The sequence below is a fragment of the Aulostomus chinensis genome, chromosome 5, assembly GCF_037954235.1.
Source record: "Aulostomus chinensis isolate RoL2024-O1b breed Wild chromosome 5, RoL_Achi_v1.0, whole genome shotgun sequence".
Taxonomy (NCBI): domain Eukaryota; kingdom Metazoa; phylum Chordata; class Actinopteri; order Syngnathiformes; family Aulostomidae; genus Aulostomus; species Aulostomus chinensis.
In genome coordinates, this window is record NC_141324.1 from 8,417,643 (window position 1) to 8,438,091 (window position 20,449).

The 20,449-nt window shown below is 46.3% G+C and overlaps 1 protein-coding gene across 1 annotated transcript; it reads right to left on the reverse strand.

The window, feature by feature from the left end:
- Nucleotides 1-7,391: 7,391 nt before the first annotated feature.
- mmp14b (matrix metallopeptidase 14b (membrane-inserted)) lies at nucleotides 7,392-20,286 on the reverse strand. Its single transcript, XM_086202883.1, has 10 exons — nucleotides 19,728-20,286; nucleotides 12,674-12,822; nucleotides 12,444-12,566; nucleotides 11,829-12,136; nucleotides 11,249-11,410; nucleotides 10,528-10,685; nucleotides 10,310-10,448; nucleotides 10,072-10,222; nucleotides 9,008-9,123; nucleotides 7,392-8,920 (listed from the first exon to the last, which is right to left on the reverse strand). The coding sequence occupies exons 1-10, from the start codon at nucleotides 19,824-19,826 to the stop codon at nucleotides 8,412-8,414; spliced, it is 1,914 nt and encodes a 637-aa protein (XP_086059009.1). The 5' UTR covers nucleotides 19,827-20,286; the 3' UTR covers nucleotides 7,392-8,411.
- Between the last annotated feature and the right edge of the window lie 163 nt (nucleotides 20,287-20,449).

Consider the following 20,449-nt stretch of genomic DNA (forward strand, 5'->3'; position numbering starts at 1 on the left):
TTGTGAGGCTTTCTGTCAAATTCTGTTTGTCTTGTCATTCACGGCATCAGGAAATGACTTTACGCGCTCTTCTTGAAGCAAGACTGCAGTTGCACTGAGAGTCCACAAGGTGTCAGCTACGACACACGGGCCTCGGCTCGGTGCACGCTGACAAGATGTAGTCTTTGTTTTTTAGCACATAAACTAGAAATATTTAGAAATGGTGGCGTACACATGCACAGATACGCCAGCAGCGTCCCTCTCTGGACGCCATGTCTGGGTGATGACCAGTGACTTCTTCTTCCACTCTTCGTTCACCCTTATCTTGTGGTTTCCTCCGAGCAGGGAGTGTCGTCCCTCTGTTCTATCTATATTTGCCCTCCCTTCCCTTCTTTGTTGTAACTCATGCATTTGTCCTTTTCCCGTCTTCCATCTCTGCTCTTGACGGTGATCCTGCAGAGCTCAGCAGTGCTCCTATGTAATTACAGCCTCATGGTCGCTGAGCTGAACATTTTTCTGCCCTGATGCAAGTCCGTGTGTCTGGACTGTGTGAGGACCGGTGAATCCTTCACCCTGGCATTTCTGGCAGCTCGGAGCGCATTTGTCAGTGGGGCAGCTTGGTTAGATCCTCCATTGTCTCTCATGAGTGCGCAGCGTGCGGAGGGCACCCCTGACCGGACAGTGTGTGTTGTAGTGTGTCTGTTTGGACAGTGGCTTGAGCAAGACTCTGGGTCTGAAGGCCAATCCCAGCCACGCTCGTCTCATTCTCCTCTTTCCTGAGCTCAACTCACCTGTTTGGGAGGACTTGAAAGGCAAAATAGACTTTTAGGGTGACGAATCATTTAAAGTTGCCAAATGCTCCTTTCTTTGAAGACCCTTGATTCAGCTTCGTCCGTCCAGCCGGCCCTCGGAACACACATACGGTTATCACATCATACGTGGAGGAGGACGAGTCGACGGCGCAGAAGAGGCTGAAAAATTTCTGATGTAGCTGAAGGGTCTTCATCATTCACCTGACACTGAGGGAGGCGAGCGGTTCAGGAATCGCAAAGAATTCCTCCTCGGGAATGTTTGTATCTTCAGCAAATTCCAAGGATATCTGGTATGACAGTTGATGTTTCTAAGCCGCTCAACTAGGTGAAGTATTTTGACCCTCAATAAATATTTGACCTGACAACCCAACAACACTATGAGGAGCTGCAGGCGGCACATGATGGTACCATCAGCAAATCACAGCCTCTCACTTCCCCCTTGTGACCCCTTTAATTAGCCTTTTTCAGCAACTCTAACGCTGCTTCTCTGTTGCTGCTACTGGCCGACATGGCGACAGCTGGTCCTTGCAAACGTATCAAACCCACTGGGAGTTAATACTTCACTAAAATGAGGTGTCTTAATAATAAAATATGAACTGTAGAACATCACTTCTACCTCCCACTAGTGGACTGAAGGAATGCTGTATGTTTGATTTTACAGTGTGGCTGACACTGACACTCCATGGTTTAGAGTGAGAATACAACACACACACACACACACACACTCAGGTCTGTCAGTGCCACCTTTAGGAAGTGCCCTTAATGATATGACAACTCACATTCCTCCGCTTTATTTGGTGATAAATGTTCCCGTCCATCCTGAAGCTTCATCACAACAGGGCCTTTAAAATGCCGATGCAGCTTCTTTTCTACACCGAACAACTGTGATTGGATGACTGAAAACAAACAGGAAGTGACAACAGGCCGACCGCGACAAAAAAAGGGGGGAAATAAATTGATGAATTCAAAAACATTGAAAAATAAATCAATTAATACAAAAGAGAAAAAAAGAGTTGCGCCATGCTTTCTCACCCGCCCCCATGTCTGGACCCTGCGTGAGCGACGCCTAGAGACAAGCTTGCTTACTTGTCCCTCTTTGAACAACATGAATGGACACAAAGCAAAGACTCAGGAATCCATGGCGGGACAAACAGTCACAGTGATCATTCAAGAACATTTTGACTAACAATCGTTTTCCAGCTCCAACGGGCAAACAGCAGCAGCTGCCATCACCTTCCAACCCGGGCCTGGTGGGATTGATCCCAAACGCTTTCTAAGATTAATGAGGATCATGGCTAAAAAAAAGCAAAAAGTTTAAAAAAAAAAGCATTTAGAAAATGTTAGAAACTCTAAGAAGATGTATTGAAAACGATTGGTTCTCTCCATGTACCCAGCACTCTTATCTGGAGGAAACTCTTTGAACCCAGTCAACCTTTTCCTGCTGCTCGGAGAACATGGACCAGCCCGGACAGGTGAAGGTCCTGAGCAAAGGGACTGGAATCAAAGCGAGGCTGCCTCTCTGTTATGAAGCTGGACCAGCGGACCACCTGGAGCTGGTCTGGGGCTTGGGTCAGTGTTGTGGTCAGTCAGCTGAGCAAAGCCCGATCTCATGAGGGTGAGTGGGCGGTAAAAAGACTATGTTTTTGCTTTGTAAGCAGTCCCCTCCTACTCGCAGCCCCCTTCCCCCCTCCTTGGTGAAACCACATAGGTCTTTGTGTCCAGCACTGTGAGGAACTCAGCTCAGAGGCCCAGGAGCTCCGTTTTCAAAGGCAACCTCTGATGTGGCCTTTCTGATCTCTGCACGTCTCGCTGACTCTCCTTCGTCTCCCCTCTGACTTGGAAATGACTCTGGTATCCTATTTGCTCATGGTTATGCTCCCTAACGCATGCAACTCTCTTTCATTCACGACGGGGGTGAAGCCGACCCGTGTCCTGAAAGCATATGAAAGGAGACATGATGAAAGGCTTTGATATCTTGACGGTCGCTCTTGCCACTCCTTGAACTTCCCTGGATATATACACACCCATCCCCCCTCCTCTTTTCCCCACCTCCTCCTCTTCGTGATGACATTGGCGTGTTTATGGAAACCAGATGTGGCCCGCCGTCATGGAAGAGGCGCTGAGAGAAAGAAAAACCACGCATGTGCTTGTGTGATAGTTCATTAACAGGCTGCAGGAGATGTGGTGAGGAAGAAGAATCTTGTGGTCTTAAGAGTTCAGACAGTGACTTAACATGTATGTCATGCACCCAAGATCCCAACTAGGCCCCGAACAAAGCAGGGGGGTTTCCTTGCGGATATGGCTGGGTCAGGATGAGGGTAGCAGGGCCTGGAGCCGCGTCAGGAAGGAGAGCCTGAATCAGCATCTGCTACATAGGAGGTGTTTTCCTGCGGGGCTTGGGAAACCACGTAAGACATGTTGATTGTTTCACTTCCCTGCACCTGTATTTTTGTCACCCACACAATACTTCCCCTCCCCGACATTTTAAAGAGACTGCTCCCACAGCACCACACCCAAGGCAACGTGCAGACATTGAGTCAAGAGCAGCAGAAGCTTTCAACTGATAGCTTTGAGCAGATTCAGCACCGAGAGAGCGGAGGCTGGCGAAACTGCTCGGCTACGAAAATAAATATCACAAAACCATGAAACGGAGGGAGAAGTCCGATTGGGAGATCTGGGGCACACACGCAAAATCTGTTTAACTAATGATGGAAAGCTATTTTCCATGCATAGCTCCACATGCGGTTAAATAAGATGCAGACATAACGGAAAAAAGTATTAGCTATTGATCGCTCTCTTCCACTGGCAGCATAAAATGAATAATGTGTGTGTGTGTGTGTGTGCGTGTGTGTGTGTGCGTGTGTGTGTGTGTTTGCACCACATCTTATTTATTTTTGGCTAAAGGTCGACATATTTTAAAAAACTATGAAGAAAGTATTCGAACAGACCTCCACTTGGCCTCAACATGGACTTATAAACGTTTGCCAACAGGAAAATGATGATTAATTAGTGCCAACCTACAAGATGGCTGCATTCCATCCGTGTAGTTAATAGAGCGCTACAAGGGTGACGTTTGTTGCCCCGTGTCGCCTCCAGCCAAACAGCTGCTGTTTATAAGACACATAAGCACTTAAGGATTCGTGAGCATTTTATTTCTGAGAACAAAACATGAGAATGTCTTTTGTGAGCGTGAACCCCCGGCCTTATTTCAGGCAGAAAACCTGTTGACCTTGAGACAAGGGAACCTCACAGTTAGCGATGCTAACGCACTTCAGTGGGTGTTCTAAGTTCCACTCGTGCTTTTGCAGTGGCTGATCAGAAAGTCGGCTGTTTTTCGGTTCAAGAGTTAACTTTAGGTCAAATTATTTCGGTAGTAAATATCCACATGATGTGCAGTGCGTTTGAATATTTGAATTCTCTCAGCTGTTCCACTATGATCAATAAATAATACTTTCTAACGAGTGCATGTGGTCTGATGATGTCAGCAGCCGGGGCTTGTAGGCTACAATTTATTAAAGCGCAAGGCTGCATTTCAAACTGGGAGCTTCTCTTGAGATTTTCCAGTCAATCTGCTTTGTTTTTGTTGCTCTTACATGTTTTGATGAATCCACGTGGTCGAGTGGCCGTCTACGAACCAGAAGTTTACTTGTGGGGTCTCTCGACTCTACAGGGTGTTGCCCTCCACTGTCAGTGGGTGTGAAAGTGAGCGAGGCACGCCATGAACCCCTTATAGAGCTTGCAGCACTAAACTTCTGGAATATTACTGCAACAGGTCACCAATGAGTTTGATTATAAATTGAACCTGATCTTCTACAATTCTACAGTTTCATTTAGCAGACGCTTTTGTCCAAAGCGACGTTCAACACAAGCAAGAATTCAGACTCTAGGAAAAACCCATAGTGGCGCAAAAGTGCTTCAGTTGTGATTTGGTCACAGGTACTGCCATCTAGTGGCAGAAGAAGTGTCAGCTTTGACTTAAAAATTCAACAATGAGTCAAACATGCCAGTGAAAATTTTGTGTCAGTCTTTGGTGGAAGGAGGGAGCGATGCCCGAGCACGTCCCCGTATTGGTACGCATCCCGGTGTTATGTTGTCCCGACTCATTCTTGCAGCATTTTGTCTGCACGGAGCCATTTTGATAAGTCATGGGAGGGTAGACACAGACGTAACTGACCACATCAGCTTTGGTGCTCATGGAAAAGGTCCCCAAAGGCAGCAATCACACCTGGATTTACCCAGAAACTGTGAGTGGGCAGGACAGAGGCGGGCTGCACTGCCATCCACTTCCATCCACTGCGCTAAGCTAACTAGCCGTCAGCTGGTCTCTGTGAGTCTCATCTCACTAATGCAGCACAGAGGAGGGAAGGCGATCCTTCTCCATGTCTGGCTCTGGCAATGATGGACATTAAGTGTCTTTGCTAAAAAGGTTTGTGTGTTCCTTTGAGGCTGTTACCCAGAATCCCCTGCATCGTTGGGGTGTTTCGTGATAGCCAATTAAACGCAGGATGGATGGATCGTAGAGAATGCGGTGCATTCTTAATTTTGAAAGCAAAGACAGAGAAGACAACAATTTTTTTTAAATTTTCAGAGGCATCGGGGGCACTTTTTAAATATGGACAATCCAAGAGGCGTAACCAAAACAAACCCTAACTCTGCACGTGTTACTTTGGTCACTTTTGCCTTCACCGTCCACGTTTCTTCCATGTCACTGAACTGCTCATTCAGAGAAGGACCTCAGTGCGTGTTTTGAGGAGAGGAGAACCAAGATAGCCAACTCTCTGTTTCCCGCATGTTGTATCGGGTCTTGGAGCAGGATGTGGCAGAAACTTAACCAGCGCGAATGAAAACCATGTGAAATCTATGTCACTGCTCACCCTTCAGGAGCACCTCTTTCCATCCTCCCTCACCACTGTTGCCAGGCAGAGAGCAGCTCTAACCATTCAGAGCTCTTAAGTCATTCTCATTAAATGGGAAAGTTGCTCCTTCTACACGCTGCAGTTGGTCCTGTGATTACAGTATTCTGCTCAGCTTGGCTATTGTGCGGCACAATAGGCCAGAGCAGGACTTCCCCTATTGGGATGTTTCCACTCATCAGCCCACAGGCAAAACACATGCCAACGGAAACCAGCACAGGAAGAGCCCACAAAGAGAGGGGGGGGGGGGGGCAATGAAGGGAGCTCGTTAATGAGCTGCAATCTTGATTGAGATTAGATGATGAGATGTGTGGCCCACTTGTGTTACACAGTAGATCCGACTCTGGAGAGAGAGGACAGCAGTGGAATCCTTCATGTGGGTGAAGGAGAGGCAGGGTTGGGGGGGGGGGGGGGGGCTTGTTCGGCTCCTGTGAAAGAGAAGTGAATCATTTCACAGACAGTGAGGGAGAGATCTCCAGTTACACACCAAGATGAGAGAGGAGACTTTGCTGAAGAGTTCTGCTGATTCTTGTCTTTGCTCTGCAGAATCAGCAGACAGAAAACATCCCATCGTGAGCTGCCGCTGTTAGAAGTCTCATGCAGTTTGTGTGTGGCTCACAGAGATGAGTCGAGCAGGAAAAGCACACTCCAAACACATAAATGGTGCCGTGACCTCCAAAAAAATTAAACTGATCCACGTCAACTCCCATCCCCCATACTCTTGCTGGCGTGTCCTGCTGTGCGTCTGGCCCTCGTGATGCAGTTGGAATTCCAGATGTTGCTCCTGCACCATCTCTGGCCTCCAAATGTGACTTAACCCTCCTCACTTCTCCTCCATCCAACAAAAAGCCTCGTGACTCCCCTCCTCTTCAAAACACTGCAGCAAAATAGAGACAAATGGGCGCCCTGAATGCCCTCAGCACATTAGGAAAGTACCTCGTCATTGGAGGCACGTAAAGGTCCCGCCGCTGCAGTCGCCGCCGATCAGGGATTCATCTTCAGAGTGAGTCTGAACGGCAGCGGGACGATTAAAAAGCACCAAAACTGTCCGTTAGAACGTTTATTAGACCTTTGCTGAGGAGGCTGCACGCATGCACAGCACAATACACAAATGAAGGGATTTACAGTTGTGACAACCATGCATGATACACACACACACACACACACACACACACAAGCATGACACACAAACATGTTTGCATCTCTGTACTTGTGAGGACCTGCACCTCGGTGAAGTTTTCTTCCTTCTAAACAAAACTGCGAGATTCTAGTCTTCATCCTGCTCTTCCGAGTGCTTTTCAGTCCTCAGAAGTATGGAAACACTTTGAACTGTATAGCTGAGATATGTTTTCCTGCTGTGCAGCAGTGGCGGCTTGACACAATCATCTTCATCCCTGTTTCTACTTAAGCTTTGGATCCATTCCGTGTTTTCCGACCCAGTTTCTGGCCTGCCAGTTTCCGAGCCCCAGTAACGCAGAGTGGTGCAGTTGGGGAGCAAGAAACCTGGAGGTCCAGGAGGACTAGGGAAGACCAGATGGCGGAAAGATGTGATCGGTTAAAGAGGTGGACTATGTGAAAGCATTTGGAGCTAAATTAAAATACACAGAGGGAAGTGAGCCATGATGCTTCAGCCGAGAGCAGAAAGACGGGGAACGATGAAAATCAAAGCACAGAGATACTTTTGAAATTACTTTATTTTGTAGGGATAAAAAGGTTGTAAATAAAGACACAGACACAATCTGACTGAGAAAACTAGATCATCATTATCATCATCATCACTAGTATCATTATCATTGTTGCGACGAGTAATGTAGCACCAGGACTTAGAAACAGTACAATGACAAAAAGGAGTCATTTTCAGATCTTTGATTTATTTTCATTTGAGAAGGATTCCAGATAAAAAACAATCAAGGTTTTTAAAAAAAAAAGAAAAAAAATACATAACCCCCTTCCCCGTTCACTGTTCCCACATATAAAATTAAGGCCACTTTCAAAACTGTATGTCACTGTCCAGCAGGACTTTTTAATGACAATGTACAAAAACACATTCTTTACACGGCAGACAACAACAATAATAGTAATAGTCATAATAATAATGACAACATCATTTATAATAATAATAATCACCACTGAAGACATTGATATAAAAAGGAAAAGACGCAGTTGTATTTATTGTTGGACTCTGACGGAACGTGTCCGCCTCATAAGGGCTGATGCTGTTTCCCTTTTATGGTCCGCACTGACTCGGACATGTTTTACTGGAAGATTAGGAGACACGATGACTGTGCCACTGTGGTTTCAGAATGCATGTGCAAGTTAAATGGGGGGGGGGGGATCAAACACACGGTTTGCTCACATAAAAGAAAATGCAAGAATGGGGCGTCGTGAAGATGCAGATTGGAAGCAGAAACTGACGAGGACACAACACTGACCAATGACAAAAACTTCAAAATGAGACATTGAAAAAGGCTAAAACAAACAGCAAAGAGCTGGCGTCAGTAACCACCAGGAGAGGAGCCGAGAGAGACGGGAGAGAAAAAAAATGGAAGGATGGAGTGGTTGAGGGGCAGAGTAAAAGGAATCTGGCAGTGGTACGATTTTTGTTTCAAAGCCTGGTGCTTTTCCTTCTCTTTCTTCCCTGCTCGGTTCGACGTGACCTTCTAATTTCTCTCCCTGTCTCTCTCGCCTCCCTCCCCCCCTTGTCCGGCTACACCTTGTCCAGTAAAGATCGTTGGCAGTAGAGGAGTCGGCGTGGGGTACCGTACCGACGGAGAAACAGCAAGGCTGCCAGCGTCGCAATCACACACACCAGCAGGAACAATGGCACCACCACCGCTGCCGCTCCCCCTCCGCCTCCTACCGCTCCCTCCTCATCTACTTCGATAATGATGACCTCCTTGTCCTCCTCTGTCTCTGTCTCCCTCTCCCTCTCCTTCTCCCTCTCCCTCTCCCTCTCCCTTTCCCTCTCCCTCTCCCTCTCCCTCTCTCGGTCTGTCTCTCTCTCTCTAGTTCTGTCCTTATCATCGCGCTCCTTGTCCTTTTCCCTCTCCTTGTCCTTGTCATGTCCTCCTCCACCTCTTCCTCCATCTGTCTTGGGGTCTTCGTTGGGGCAACCCATCCAGTCACGCAGGGCTGATTTGGGGTATCCTGGCTCCACACGCATCATCTGGTTGTTGAACTTCCAGTACTTGTTGGCTTTGTAGAAGTAGGTGTATGCTGAGGAGCGAAGAGGGAGAGAAATATGAAGCAGCATCCACATACGTTAGGGAGCGATGGAAGAATGTGTGAAGACGCCGTTCCAACCTTGATCTTTGCTCATGAAAGCGGCCTTTATGTTGTCAGGCACTCCCTGCCAGACGCTAACAGCCTTTGGATAGTCATGGTCGACACTTCGTGAATCTTCATTGAAACGGTAATACCTACGCGTGGAAGGAGGGAGGAGGGAGAGGGAGAAAGAGAGGGAGAGGTGAGGGGACGCGGGGCTTCCGTACATTCAGCACAGAGAACAACAATCTGATTCTTCAGGTACTCGAGACCCGCTGGCCTAAAGACTTGAGTTGAGATCTGACAGCAAATTATTTCATGTGTTCTGTTTTGAGTGGAAAAAAAAACTCAAAAGAAAGAAATTGCTGTTGTTAGCTGTCAGTCTCCATTAGCATCACGCTAAATATGCATGGCTGTCTGCGTTCTGGAGTTACAAAGAAGTTGCACTGGAGAAAAAAAAGACTTCTTTGAGCTCGAGACCCGTAATTCTGAGGCAAACTACACGTTTTGGCTGAAGTGTAACTTATAGTCTGAAATGTGAATGTTCTGGAAGACATGACACTTGAACTTGATTTGAGACTTGGATTGACAGACTTGAACTTAAACTCGTTCTCAGGACTTCGCATTAACCTCCAAAACTTAGAAACTGCTGTGGTCGTGCTGAAGTCATGCCCCGAGGCACTGAGGTGTTGTCTGCTCTTCGTCTATGTGCATTTTTTAGAGGTGGAAACCTTTCTTGAAATTACTTTTGCGGGTGTTTCTTTTTGCTAATAACTACTGTCTAATTTCCTGGTTGTTTAAATCCTCTACTGTACTCTAACTACGGTGTAAGTATAGGGGGGCACAGCTCTAGAACTCCCTTCAGAGATTAAGTGAGAGGCAAGGTTGTAATTCAGGATGAGAGTTTAGGCCTTACATGGTCAACATTCAGACAGCTTTTGGTGAGGGTTACAGATTTTCCTCAGAATCCCTGCTCTGTATCAATTGTGACATATCACACACACACACACACACACACACACACACACACACACACACACACACACACATACACACACACACACACACACACACACACACACACACACACACAAATGACTAACTTGTTTGCTCTGAAGAAGAATGTCTGTCCAGTCGGGGTGTAGTAGAGTGCAGCGTCTATTCGATCTTTAGGAAGACCAGTGCCCATTTCCTTCAGGTTCCTTGGGTACCCAGGATCCAGAATGGATTCACTGAACACCCAGTACTTGTCCCCTGTAGACATTCAGAGTGAATGAACATAGAAAACTCCAGTAAAGTCTGGTCTGATTTCAACTGTCAAAACATTTAAGCAAGTCGTACCTTTAAAGAAGGCAAATTTCCCGTCTTCCCTTTCAAAAGCAGCATTGATATGAGTCGGCAATCCCCTCCAGAAGTGCCCGATTGGCATGGGGTATCCATCCATGATGTGGCTGTTCCGCACTCGCCAGAACCATTTATCCTGAAGAGGGAAACAAGTCTCACGAACAGCCCACGACACAAACTAAGGTCAAAGCTGCAGCAATGGAAGGCAGGTTTACCTTGAACACAAACATTTCTCCTCTGAGGATGGCGATGGTGTCAAAGTGCCCATCGCAGATGTTGGGGCCAAAGCGAGGCTTATCCGGTTGATAGGTGGGCTCGGGGTCATGGTTCGGTGAATGTGTTACAGGGGGAGGCTGAGGGCCTGATCCAGAGCCTGTTTAACAAGGACAGTCATTCACAAGCCCAGTCTAACACTGATGCTGTTCCTGCGAGATTCTTGGAGGACCGAATGAATCCCACTCTTACAACAAACTGCCATTTTACTTTTGGCCCACTTTTATAATTTTTCCATCAAACTATCTCTCCTTTTCCTGACCCTCACCCCCTTCACCTTATTCCTGCTGTCTTTTCCTAATCCTGCCCAAGTATATTCTATATTTCTCCTTGAACCCTCCCCTGACCTGAAGGCTTTCTCTAAACAGATTCTTCTCAATAATTCCTATGAACGTTCATATCACAACTTGGATCTCCATTACATCAACAACTTTAGCTACATTCTAAATAATTTCCTTTTCCTGTACCTCATCTTATTTCTTTAAAAAAAATACTGTACTGACATATGAGGGCAAGTTCAGGTTCCTAGAGTCCTCTTTCTCGTCTGCGGTGGGTGACTTATGGTCCAAACCATCCATAATAAGAAAAGCACCAAATCATTCATCATAAAGCCTCTTTTTTTTTAAGAGTGACTTTCGCAGAATTACTTTGCAAACAACGCACCGTAAAGTTGTTGTACTCCTCTGCGGTCATCATCAGGAAGTTGGAAGTCCTCTGTGTCCATCCATTGGTAGAAGGGAGCCATGATGGCCGAGGGGTCATTGGAGTGCTCCAAACCCAGAGCATGGCCCAACTCATGCACCGCAACCAGGAATATGTCATTACCTGTCAACACCCAAACACAATTCAACAGGACTAAACAGGAAGTCCAATGAATGCATTCGCACTGCTGATGCAGAAACAAGGGAAGAGGAAGGAGCAGAAAGAGAGGCATCTTTTTAAAGTGTCTCAAATGCTCATGAGACCAGAAAATCAAAAATAAAGTCAGTGAAGACGTGTCTGACACAAAGAGTTGACGCAGCAAATCTCCTGCAATCCAGAAATAAACCCTTCTCCATTTCTGCAGCACTGAGATACCTCGGGGCACTCACTCCCTCAGTCATACTGACACAAGACTGGACGTGCTGCTGCAGTGTGTTTTTTGCTCCAGACAGCAAAATAAAAAGTCCTGTCAACATTCCTCCTGAGTCATCAGGCTTAATTGAATGAGTAAATAAGTCCTCCACATTCACCAGAGTCTTACCTAACAGATCCTGGTTTCCAGTCGTCCAAGGCTCAGTTGCATCAAAGTGGGTGTCTCCACCAATGCCGTTACCAGGGAAGTACGCGTGGGCCAAGAAGCCTCCCTCACCATCAAACGGGCTGCTGTCCCCATGAAAACCCTCCGCGAAGAAGATCATAATGTCGGCAAACTCTTCCACCTTGTCCCGTATGTAGCTGTAGGGGATTTCCTGAAAGCGCAACGGGGTGACGCTCTCCCACACCTTGAAGGCCTTCCTGATGGCCTGATAGGTCTCGTACTCGCCCACCTTTGGGGTGTAGTTCTGTATGCTGAGGGGTGTGAGGATGTGTGTGTGTGTGTGTGTGTGTGTGGGTAGAGGCAGCAGGGAGAGACAAATAAGCGTCTGTTAGACAAGAGCGATCCATGATGCGATGTAAACAGGATGAGTGGTGCTAAAGGCAGACAGCTGTGCATCGAACTATCTATGCCATCACAATCCTCCTTTATACATTTCCTTTGCTCACTAGTTTACTCATCATTTGGTGACTGGCAGTATGAGTACACCGGGTGACATCCCTGGAGAAAAAGAGCTTTTATGTTCCATAGCAGATGCAGCGCGTCGATTCGAATACTTACGAAAACGTGATCTGGTTCTTGTTCCACTTCAGGCCCTGGATGGCGTATCGCTTCCTCCTCAGGTTGGTCTTTAGCTCGGCACCAAACTTGTCAGGCACGCCACAGCGCGGCCGCCTCATGGCCCTGTGGGACATCAGACATTCTTTGCTCACAAAAGGTTAAGAAACAGTAGCTTTAATTAGGGTTGGCGTCACGTTATGGTAGAATCACATGATTTGATTGCTTCTCACTCGATGGTGTTGGCGTCAAAAGTGCCAGTGACGGTGAGGCCGTAGAACCTCTGCATGGCAGCGATGGCTGAGGTGACGGATTGAGGGGAGCGGAGGGTGTGGGTCCGCATGTCCCCAGGGGGAAGGTAACCATACTGTTGCAGCCATGACTGGAGACAGGAGACAGCAAAGTTACTCGTGAAAAAGATTGCAAAATGAAAACCAAGGACTGTGGAGAAAGAAAACATCCCATTAGGAAGTAAACTGTTTTGCAACCTGAACCTAAGCTGAGGAACAACTTGTTATGATGTTGATTTGAAGTGTTTTCCGTGCAACTGCAGTACAAAACATTCCTCGCTGACAGAGAACATAAGTTATTGAGTCACTGCTTTTCTGTTTTGGTGTCTTGTAGGCAGCAGCAGCAGCATCAGTCAAAGCACCTGGCGTCTTTCCATTTAATGACCGCATACAAAAGCTATTCAACCGTCAACATGCAGCTCTCTAGTAACGGAGTGGACCACAGCTAATAGAAACAAAGGTCAACATGAAAGCCAAGCTTAGCTCACATAACAAAGGCAGCTCAGGTTTCAATAAAGAGGCTGCATGGAAGAAAGCGACCGAGGAAATTCCCCTGTATAGAGTTAAAGATTAACAAGAGTTTCCACTTTGAAAGTTTCGCTGCAGATTCCAGTTATACAGTTGAAACTGATCCTGGTAGTCAGATTGTACAAGATGATGTTCGAAGCCTTTTTAAGCATTTACTCCCGTGGTCAGTGAGTTCTGCAGTGCCCCAAATCTTGCAATCTGAGCTTGACCCGACTTTCCCCCTGGAAACCCATTTCACTGCGGTGCTGGTTTGACATCTGGACCGGTGCCAGTGGCTCCGCTCCTCTCCCACACAGATTTTTTTGCCTCTCAAATTAAAGTTGGGAAAAGTAACACAGATGCTATTGTGAGTGCAGCAAAAACTGAAGCCACTTTGTTGTTTAAGTCCACTCTCTGCACTTTTAGGGTTTGGATGGTCTTGTCTTACACAGATTACATGAGTTGATGTGCTCTGTTTGTTTTGGATGATTTGGATTGAAACCGTAGGCACAGTGAAGGAGAGGACAGAGGAAACTAGGGAGTGTCCCAGGGTGAGACTCGGGCCTTGGGCAACCTCAGTTGATGTCTCCAGTTGAGCTGCAGCGTCAGTCAGTAATTTAACCGGGAATTTCTTCTTCGTCGCATCCAAACCTCAAAGTCCGTGTCTCTGTCTTTGCCTCGTCACTCCACCCCTTGTCCTCTTTTTCTCCCTCATCCCTCTCATATGGAAAACCCAGAGACTTGAGGGTAAATACTTATGAACAACCACACCCAGAGCCGCTCAATTATTGCTGCTGCTGATAGTTGCTTAATACAGTGTAGGCGGGACATGTTTGAGAAAACATACCAAGTTTTTGCATGTGGATATGCTGACATGGATTATATGAAAATGTGCATAGCTCTGTACATTTATAATACGTCTCCAGGGAAGGCCAGGCCGAGTGAATGTCGGCTCGGGAGGCCCACGAAGGTCTAATCTGTCCTTCACTGTCTGTCTCAAGGAGACATGGAGGTCTCAGTGTTTAGACTTCACCTCTGAATGAGCCCTTTCTGGTTCTGACTCACCCATGGAGCTGCAGTGGACACATAAAGAGTCCCTGTTACAGCATGAGCAGCGAGAAAGAGAGGAAGAAAAGATGGAGGTTGGTTGCATCTCAAGGTTGTCATTAAAACTCATAATGAGACTCCTGCTGGTTGTGGATCCTCGAAATAATTATGAAGGTAGGTTTTTGCAGGCTTTCCTTGAGCCGGCATGTCTCTTTACAGTCAAACACACACTGAAGCATCACTAACCAGCCATGTTTCACAGCTAATATCAAGAAAACAGGGTTTAAAAGCCTATTTGACTGATGCTTGAAACCGTATTCTTCTTGCTCCTTCAGCCCAGTCAAAAGACTGTTGTTGCTGAATGACACTGAAGACTTGTTGGAGCTTTAAGGCTCCCACACATCCTCCACAGGTCCCTCAGGTGACTTGACAAAGTCTTATTCAGCGTCCGACTCAACTATTTTTGACCACGCTAATGAGCTGACTAACTGCAGCAGGAGCAGGAAGAGGAAACGGTCACTATTTACAGAAGCGTACGATGACAGTCAAAGCTAAAACAGCCGTTTGATGTAGAATACTTAAAACAGCCGCACGGAAAAAAGGTTTCAAAGTTGTTGCTAAAGACGCAGAGTGGAGGAGTGTGGAGTCATCCAATCAAGGGTTCGGTGGTTAGAGGCGCCGCTCGCTCGACATTTGTTTAACGGAAGATTCACGGGAAGAAACACTGACGATGCACGTCAGGAGGAAGAGGACTCATTTTGCATAGGATGAGAGGGAGAGGGAGGGATGGCGTTTCAGAAGAGAAAGAGAGTCAGTTGTTCCATTTGATGAGCGCCAATGGAAAGAAACTGGTCAACAGCACCGGGAGTCCAGCGGAGGCCTGCTGGGTACACAACACACACCACCCCTGGCTGCACAGCTACCCACTGTCCAGGGTGGTTTATCACACGGGCAACACTTTACAATAACGACAGGAGGGCAACAACAGTTAGTAGATGCTTAGTTACTATGTGACTAGCTTTGTATTAAAGGTCTTTGCTGCTGTCATTGTGAAGGGGGAGCACGCGTCCGCTGAGGAACACTTCACCTCAACCCTAAACCCCACCCCAACCTCTCCGTTCACACATCCACACGTCTTTGTTGTGACTCGTTAAGTTATTACTAGTAAGTGATTACTAGTTGTTAACTGCAGATTAACTAACTGTTATTAATGTACCCTCACTGTAAACTGTTATCAACACATCATAAACAGATGAAATTAAAGCTTCAATTGCGACAGCTTATTACTGGCTTTTAGTATGAGACTGTGTGCGTGTGCGTGTGCGTGTGTGTGTGTGTGTGCGTGTGTGAGTGTGAGAGAGAGTGAGAGAGAGAGCAAAGTGTGTTTATGTGTCAATGTGTGCGTGCGTGTTCAGTGTTCAGTACCACACATAAAACCTAAAGTAAAGAAGACATTTACAGCCCGACCTGGTCAGGAGCTCTTACGTTGAACTCCTTCAACGCGTGTGTGTGTGTGTGTGTGTGTGTGTGTGTGTGTGTGTGTGTGTGTAATCCCCCAGCTGCTGTCTATTAAAACAACCCCTTTCTTTCGCTGAAGACAATGAGACCTGTGACACAGGACGAATGGAAAAACACTCCTCACTGCTGCCAGTGTAACTTGAGCAATAAGTCAAGCCCCAGCAAATCTCCATGGCAGGATTTTGTCCTTGGACAAGAAAAATCTCCAATATACGGCTCCTTCTCTCGCTTCCTTTACCAGCAGGACATGAGCTAACGACTTTGCATATTACCTGATTTCCTGGAACACCTCTTGTGTTCCCTCAGGGATGCTGCCCTCAGGCCACCCACCAGTGGCGACTAGGATGGGACTTTGTCCTCTCCCCCTCCTTCTCCTCCTCGGGGATGCTCACGGATATAGAGACGTTTCGTCACCTTCGGCTAAGTCATTTTTTGACAACATTTTTTTGTTGTTGTTGTTGCCTGAAACAACTCCTTTTTGTCTCCAGTTTTTTGTGTTGTCTGAAAAACTTGAAAAAAAATGACTTAGGCGATTATTTTAAGAAGGTGACGGTTTTAATTTGTGCGTGATCCCCCACTAGGTGAGCTGTGGGACTACACTACATGGAAAGACTGGGAAGATTGAGAATGTAACATTTTGCAAGAGGCAGACTGCATCAGTTGTAACAAAAACACACCGTTTCTGCTGTTCGGGGTCTCAGCAAAGACAATAAAAGGTTTACTTTGACGTACTGTGGCATCACGGGAGTTGTCTTCACTAAACAACTGCCATTGTAATAATATTTTATTCATTGCCAAACATTATAGTTATTTGGTCATTTAATTCTCATGAAAAGAGGTGCTGGCTAGAGCTGCTAGATAAGCCGACAAAGTGAATGTCAATGTATCACAGGAGTCCAAAACTGTCTTCGCTATGCTAGCTTACGCTATGTGGCCAATTCAGTGGTGGGGTGGCGCGGTCTCCTCACACACGGTCAAAACAAACATCGTAAAATTAACTTTAAGACTGTGATGAACATGTTTGCAATGTTACAACATTAAATTAGCTTGCTAATGCTAAAGTATCTTATGAGAAGGTTACATTATGTGGCTAGCGGAAGGCATGCAACTTAGCAAAATTTTACACAGTTAGCTACAAGTAATAAAAGGGTCCATCGTGGACTTATCATCTTTTTTATAACAGCTAGCTAAGCAATGTCTATGACTCAGGTCTATCGTGAACAACCTTTTCAACAGTTAGCTAAAAGTAACTGCTGAAGGGATCAAATGAATGTCCATAAATATTTGAAATAAAAAGCTGAATGTTGTGGGGATAGGCCAAAATGTCCAGGCTCTGCTAGCAACATTAGCAAAAATGCGAGGCTAACCACAATCAAGCTTTTGTACTTTGGGCTTAAGACTGACCAACATTACCAGCTTAATCATTTGAAAATAAATAGCAGCAATATCCACTGTAATGATTTAAAAAAAAAAACATCTTTACATGAATCTCTACAGCACTTTTAAGAACTCTTTTGGAACAAACTAGCTTGAGTTGGCGATGGGGAATTCAGCTGTGGGGGGAATGTCAGACAAAAATGTTGGGAAGCTCAAGGAAATGGAAAGAGGCATTCTGTAGCTTCATACAGGATCTGTATGTCACAACCGTGACTTACATCCTGTCCTATTCAGCTGGATCATTACTTCATTTTCCATCTGTCTTTTCACAGGATTGCATCACTCATATCACCACAATGCCTTCCTTTGTGGTCGGCAGCAGCCTCCTCTCTGCCCCCGATGCCTCGCTGCCATGCTCTCATTTCATGTAATTTATCCTCCTTTGTAGTGAATGACCCCAGATGGCCGCCATTTTTTGCGTGTGATTTGCGGGCAAAGGAAAAGATCTTTGCCTCTATCAGCGAAAGTGTGTGCGCGTGAGTGTGTATGAGTGTGTGTGTGTGTCAGTCACACAGTTGCTGACACACCAAGGTGATTTTGTGGTGAAGCAAATCCTCGCTTCCTGTGTCTGCCACAAACCAGAGGAATGACTTGTGCATCCGTGCAGCCCCCGAGTGTTTAACCCCACCAACGCAGACCCGACCTGCAGGCAGCCACTCAATCGCTTGGTTATTAATTAACACATACACACATCCTCCATGAGCAGAACTGCAGTGGAATCTGTTGCGCTCAGTATCTAAGGTGAAGATCCCCTTCTTTCATGTCATGACTACATGACTAAAAGGTGATCGGTTGCTCCACTCCTGGATTTCCAGAGTTGGTGGTGAGCCCGCTTCTGTTTACACTTGAGTCACACTTTGTGTCTCTCAGTTGGCAGTTAAATGTAGGTCAGTCGAGCTGATTCAACTTTCTTCCACTAGGAGGGCTGGAATTAAGGGTCCAGATACACGCCACTGTATGATCTCACAAAGTCATCGGGAACATGCATACGCGCGCACTCATGCACACACCGCCCCAACACACTACAGCACACGTTCAGCGTCTACTAATGACGTCATGTTTCAGTGATGGGTGCAGGTGGGTAGCGGTAACGCAACAAACTCACTTCCTGCTACAGAAGTGCTGATGATGCCGACCGGACAGAATCTGGCGCAGACACTCTGACGGGATAGAGGAGAGCAAACTAGAACAGACACCGTCAGCCCATCAGCGGAATCTTGGAGGCTCAAACTTTGGCGAGTGTTTTTCCACAGCTGACCGTGGCTGAGACGCTGCAGCAGCTAACCTCCCCCAGTCGGCTGAGCCGTAACTCAGGACAGATGTCAACGATTACATCTCCCCATCCATCCCTCCGAACGCAACTGTACCAGCAGCTCTCAATCGCCCCTCCATTCCCACAAAAATTGCCTTCCCTAACCCCAACCACAATACAAGCCCGCGCATTTCTTCGCATTTGCTTTCTCTTGCTTCTCTCCGTTTTTTCGCCCCGTCAGCACTTCACAGCGTTTTCACGAGTGTTATCATCATGATGGGCGGCTTCCTCTAACCCAGGGTCAGAGCCCTTCCCAGCTCCAGGGCCAGTAATCACGCTTTAGAATACAACTTTTACCTCTCGTAATCTTTTCGCATGTGCAAGACCATGAAAACCCCTCAGAATGTTAAGATAAGACGCGAGCGAACCTCTGACTCTGTGCTTCATCTGGTCGACACGGCCGTTCTCCAAAGGTGCAGGGATGCATCTGATTCAGTGTCCTTCAAATGCAGGTTATTTCTTTGAATTCATTCGTGTGGGTTTGTATTCCACGGGGTTAATCTGGAATAACTGCCATTCTTTTATTCTGTCTGTCTGAGTGACTGGGGATTCTTACTCTGGGTTACTTCAGTTGCACTCTTTAATCTTTGCATTCATTCAAGTGGATTTTTATTCTGCAGGGCTAATCTGGAATATATTGTGTTTTGGATTAGTAGATTTGCAGGGCTAGAGATACTTCCTCAGGAGTCACTTTAAGAATCTGGGCTACTTCTCTTCATTTACTCATCTAGATTTTTTTTTTATTCCAGTTCATCTGGATGAACTTTTATTTCATTCTGGATTTGTCCATTTTTTAAAGATATTTCCTCTTGATATTTCCTTTGAGAGAATTTCCCAGTTTGGGACAAATAAAGTACCTATCTTGATCAATTCAGTGACATTCTTCAAATCTGGGTTATTTGTATTTATTCATTGATCTTGATTTATTTCAGTGGGCTAATCTGGATTAATGTCAAATCCTTTATTCTGGATTTATATACTAAATGGTTTGATAATTCTGGATTATTTCAGTGTCATTCTTCAATCTGTGATATGTCCTTTCATTTAGTGATCTGAATTTGTATTCCATTTGACAGATTGAGATTAGATTATACAGTCCTTTATTCTGGATTAGTGTGGCATCTTCCCCGGATGCTGGTGACTAATGTGTGGAGCAGGACCGACACCGTGGCTCACCTCCGGGTTGATCTGGTGCTCCGTCGCTCCCTGCGCGCTCAGCTCCCACACCGCGGCCAGCAGCAGCAGTCGGACCAGCGATTTCAGCCTTGATGCCATAACTTGAATCTCCAAACAAAACTATCACAAAAAAAAAGTTTCTCTGTAAATCTTCACTTTAATGTTCGTCAAAACATTATGCGTGAAGGAACGTATCCCATCAACGGTTTCCCCGGCGCGAGCGAGCTGGACAAAGCAAAGAAAAACCAAGCGGATGCGCAGCGGCGCGTCTCTCTGCTCGAGTTACTGAAACCACCACAAGTATTTGTTCACTTTGCGCATTCTTTGGATGAATTGAACCTGATTGACTGGAATCAGGGAGTCTGAAGGGGGGTCGGACTCTGGGTTTTGTTCAGTCCAAATTCAGTTCGTGCTTTGTCTCCGAGTGTTGCAGCTGATTTTGTTTTCGTGAAGCGGTTTTAACTCCGGGCGTCCCTTCTTCCTATTCTTCCTTGGGCTTATTTTGATCCCCTCTCCCTTCTCCCGTCCCTTCTCGCTGCAGACGTGGTAGTTTGATACTCCCTTGAGTACTTCGCTGGAAGGTGGAGGCTTATACCCCCCCTCCCCCCCAACTCAGCCCTCCCCTGGGCTGGAAACAACTTGGTGACCTTGGCACGTTCAGCCCACCAGAGGTTGGTTTTAGAAATTGTTCACATGAGGAGATCACATGATTTTTTAATTTT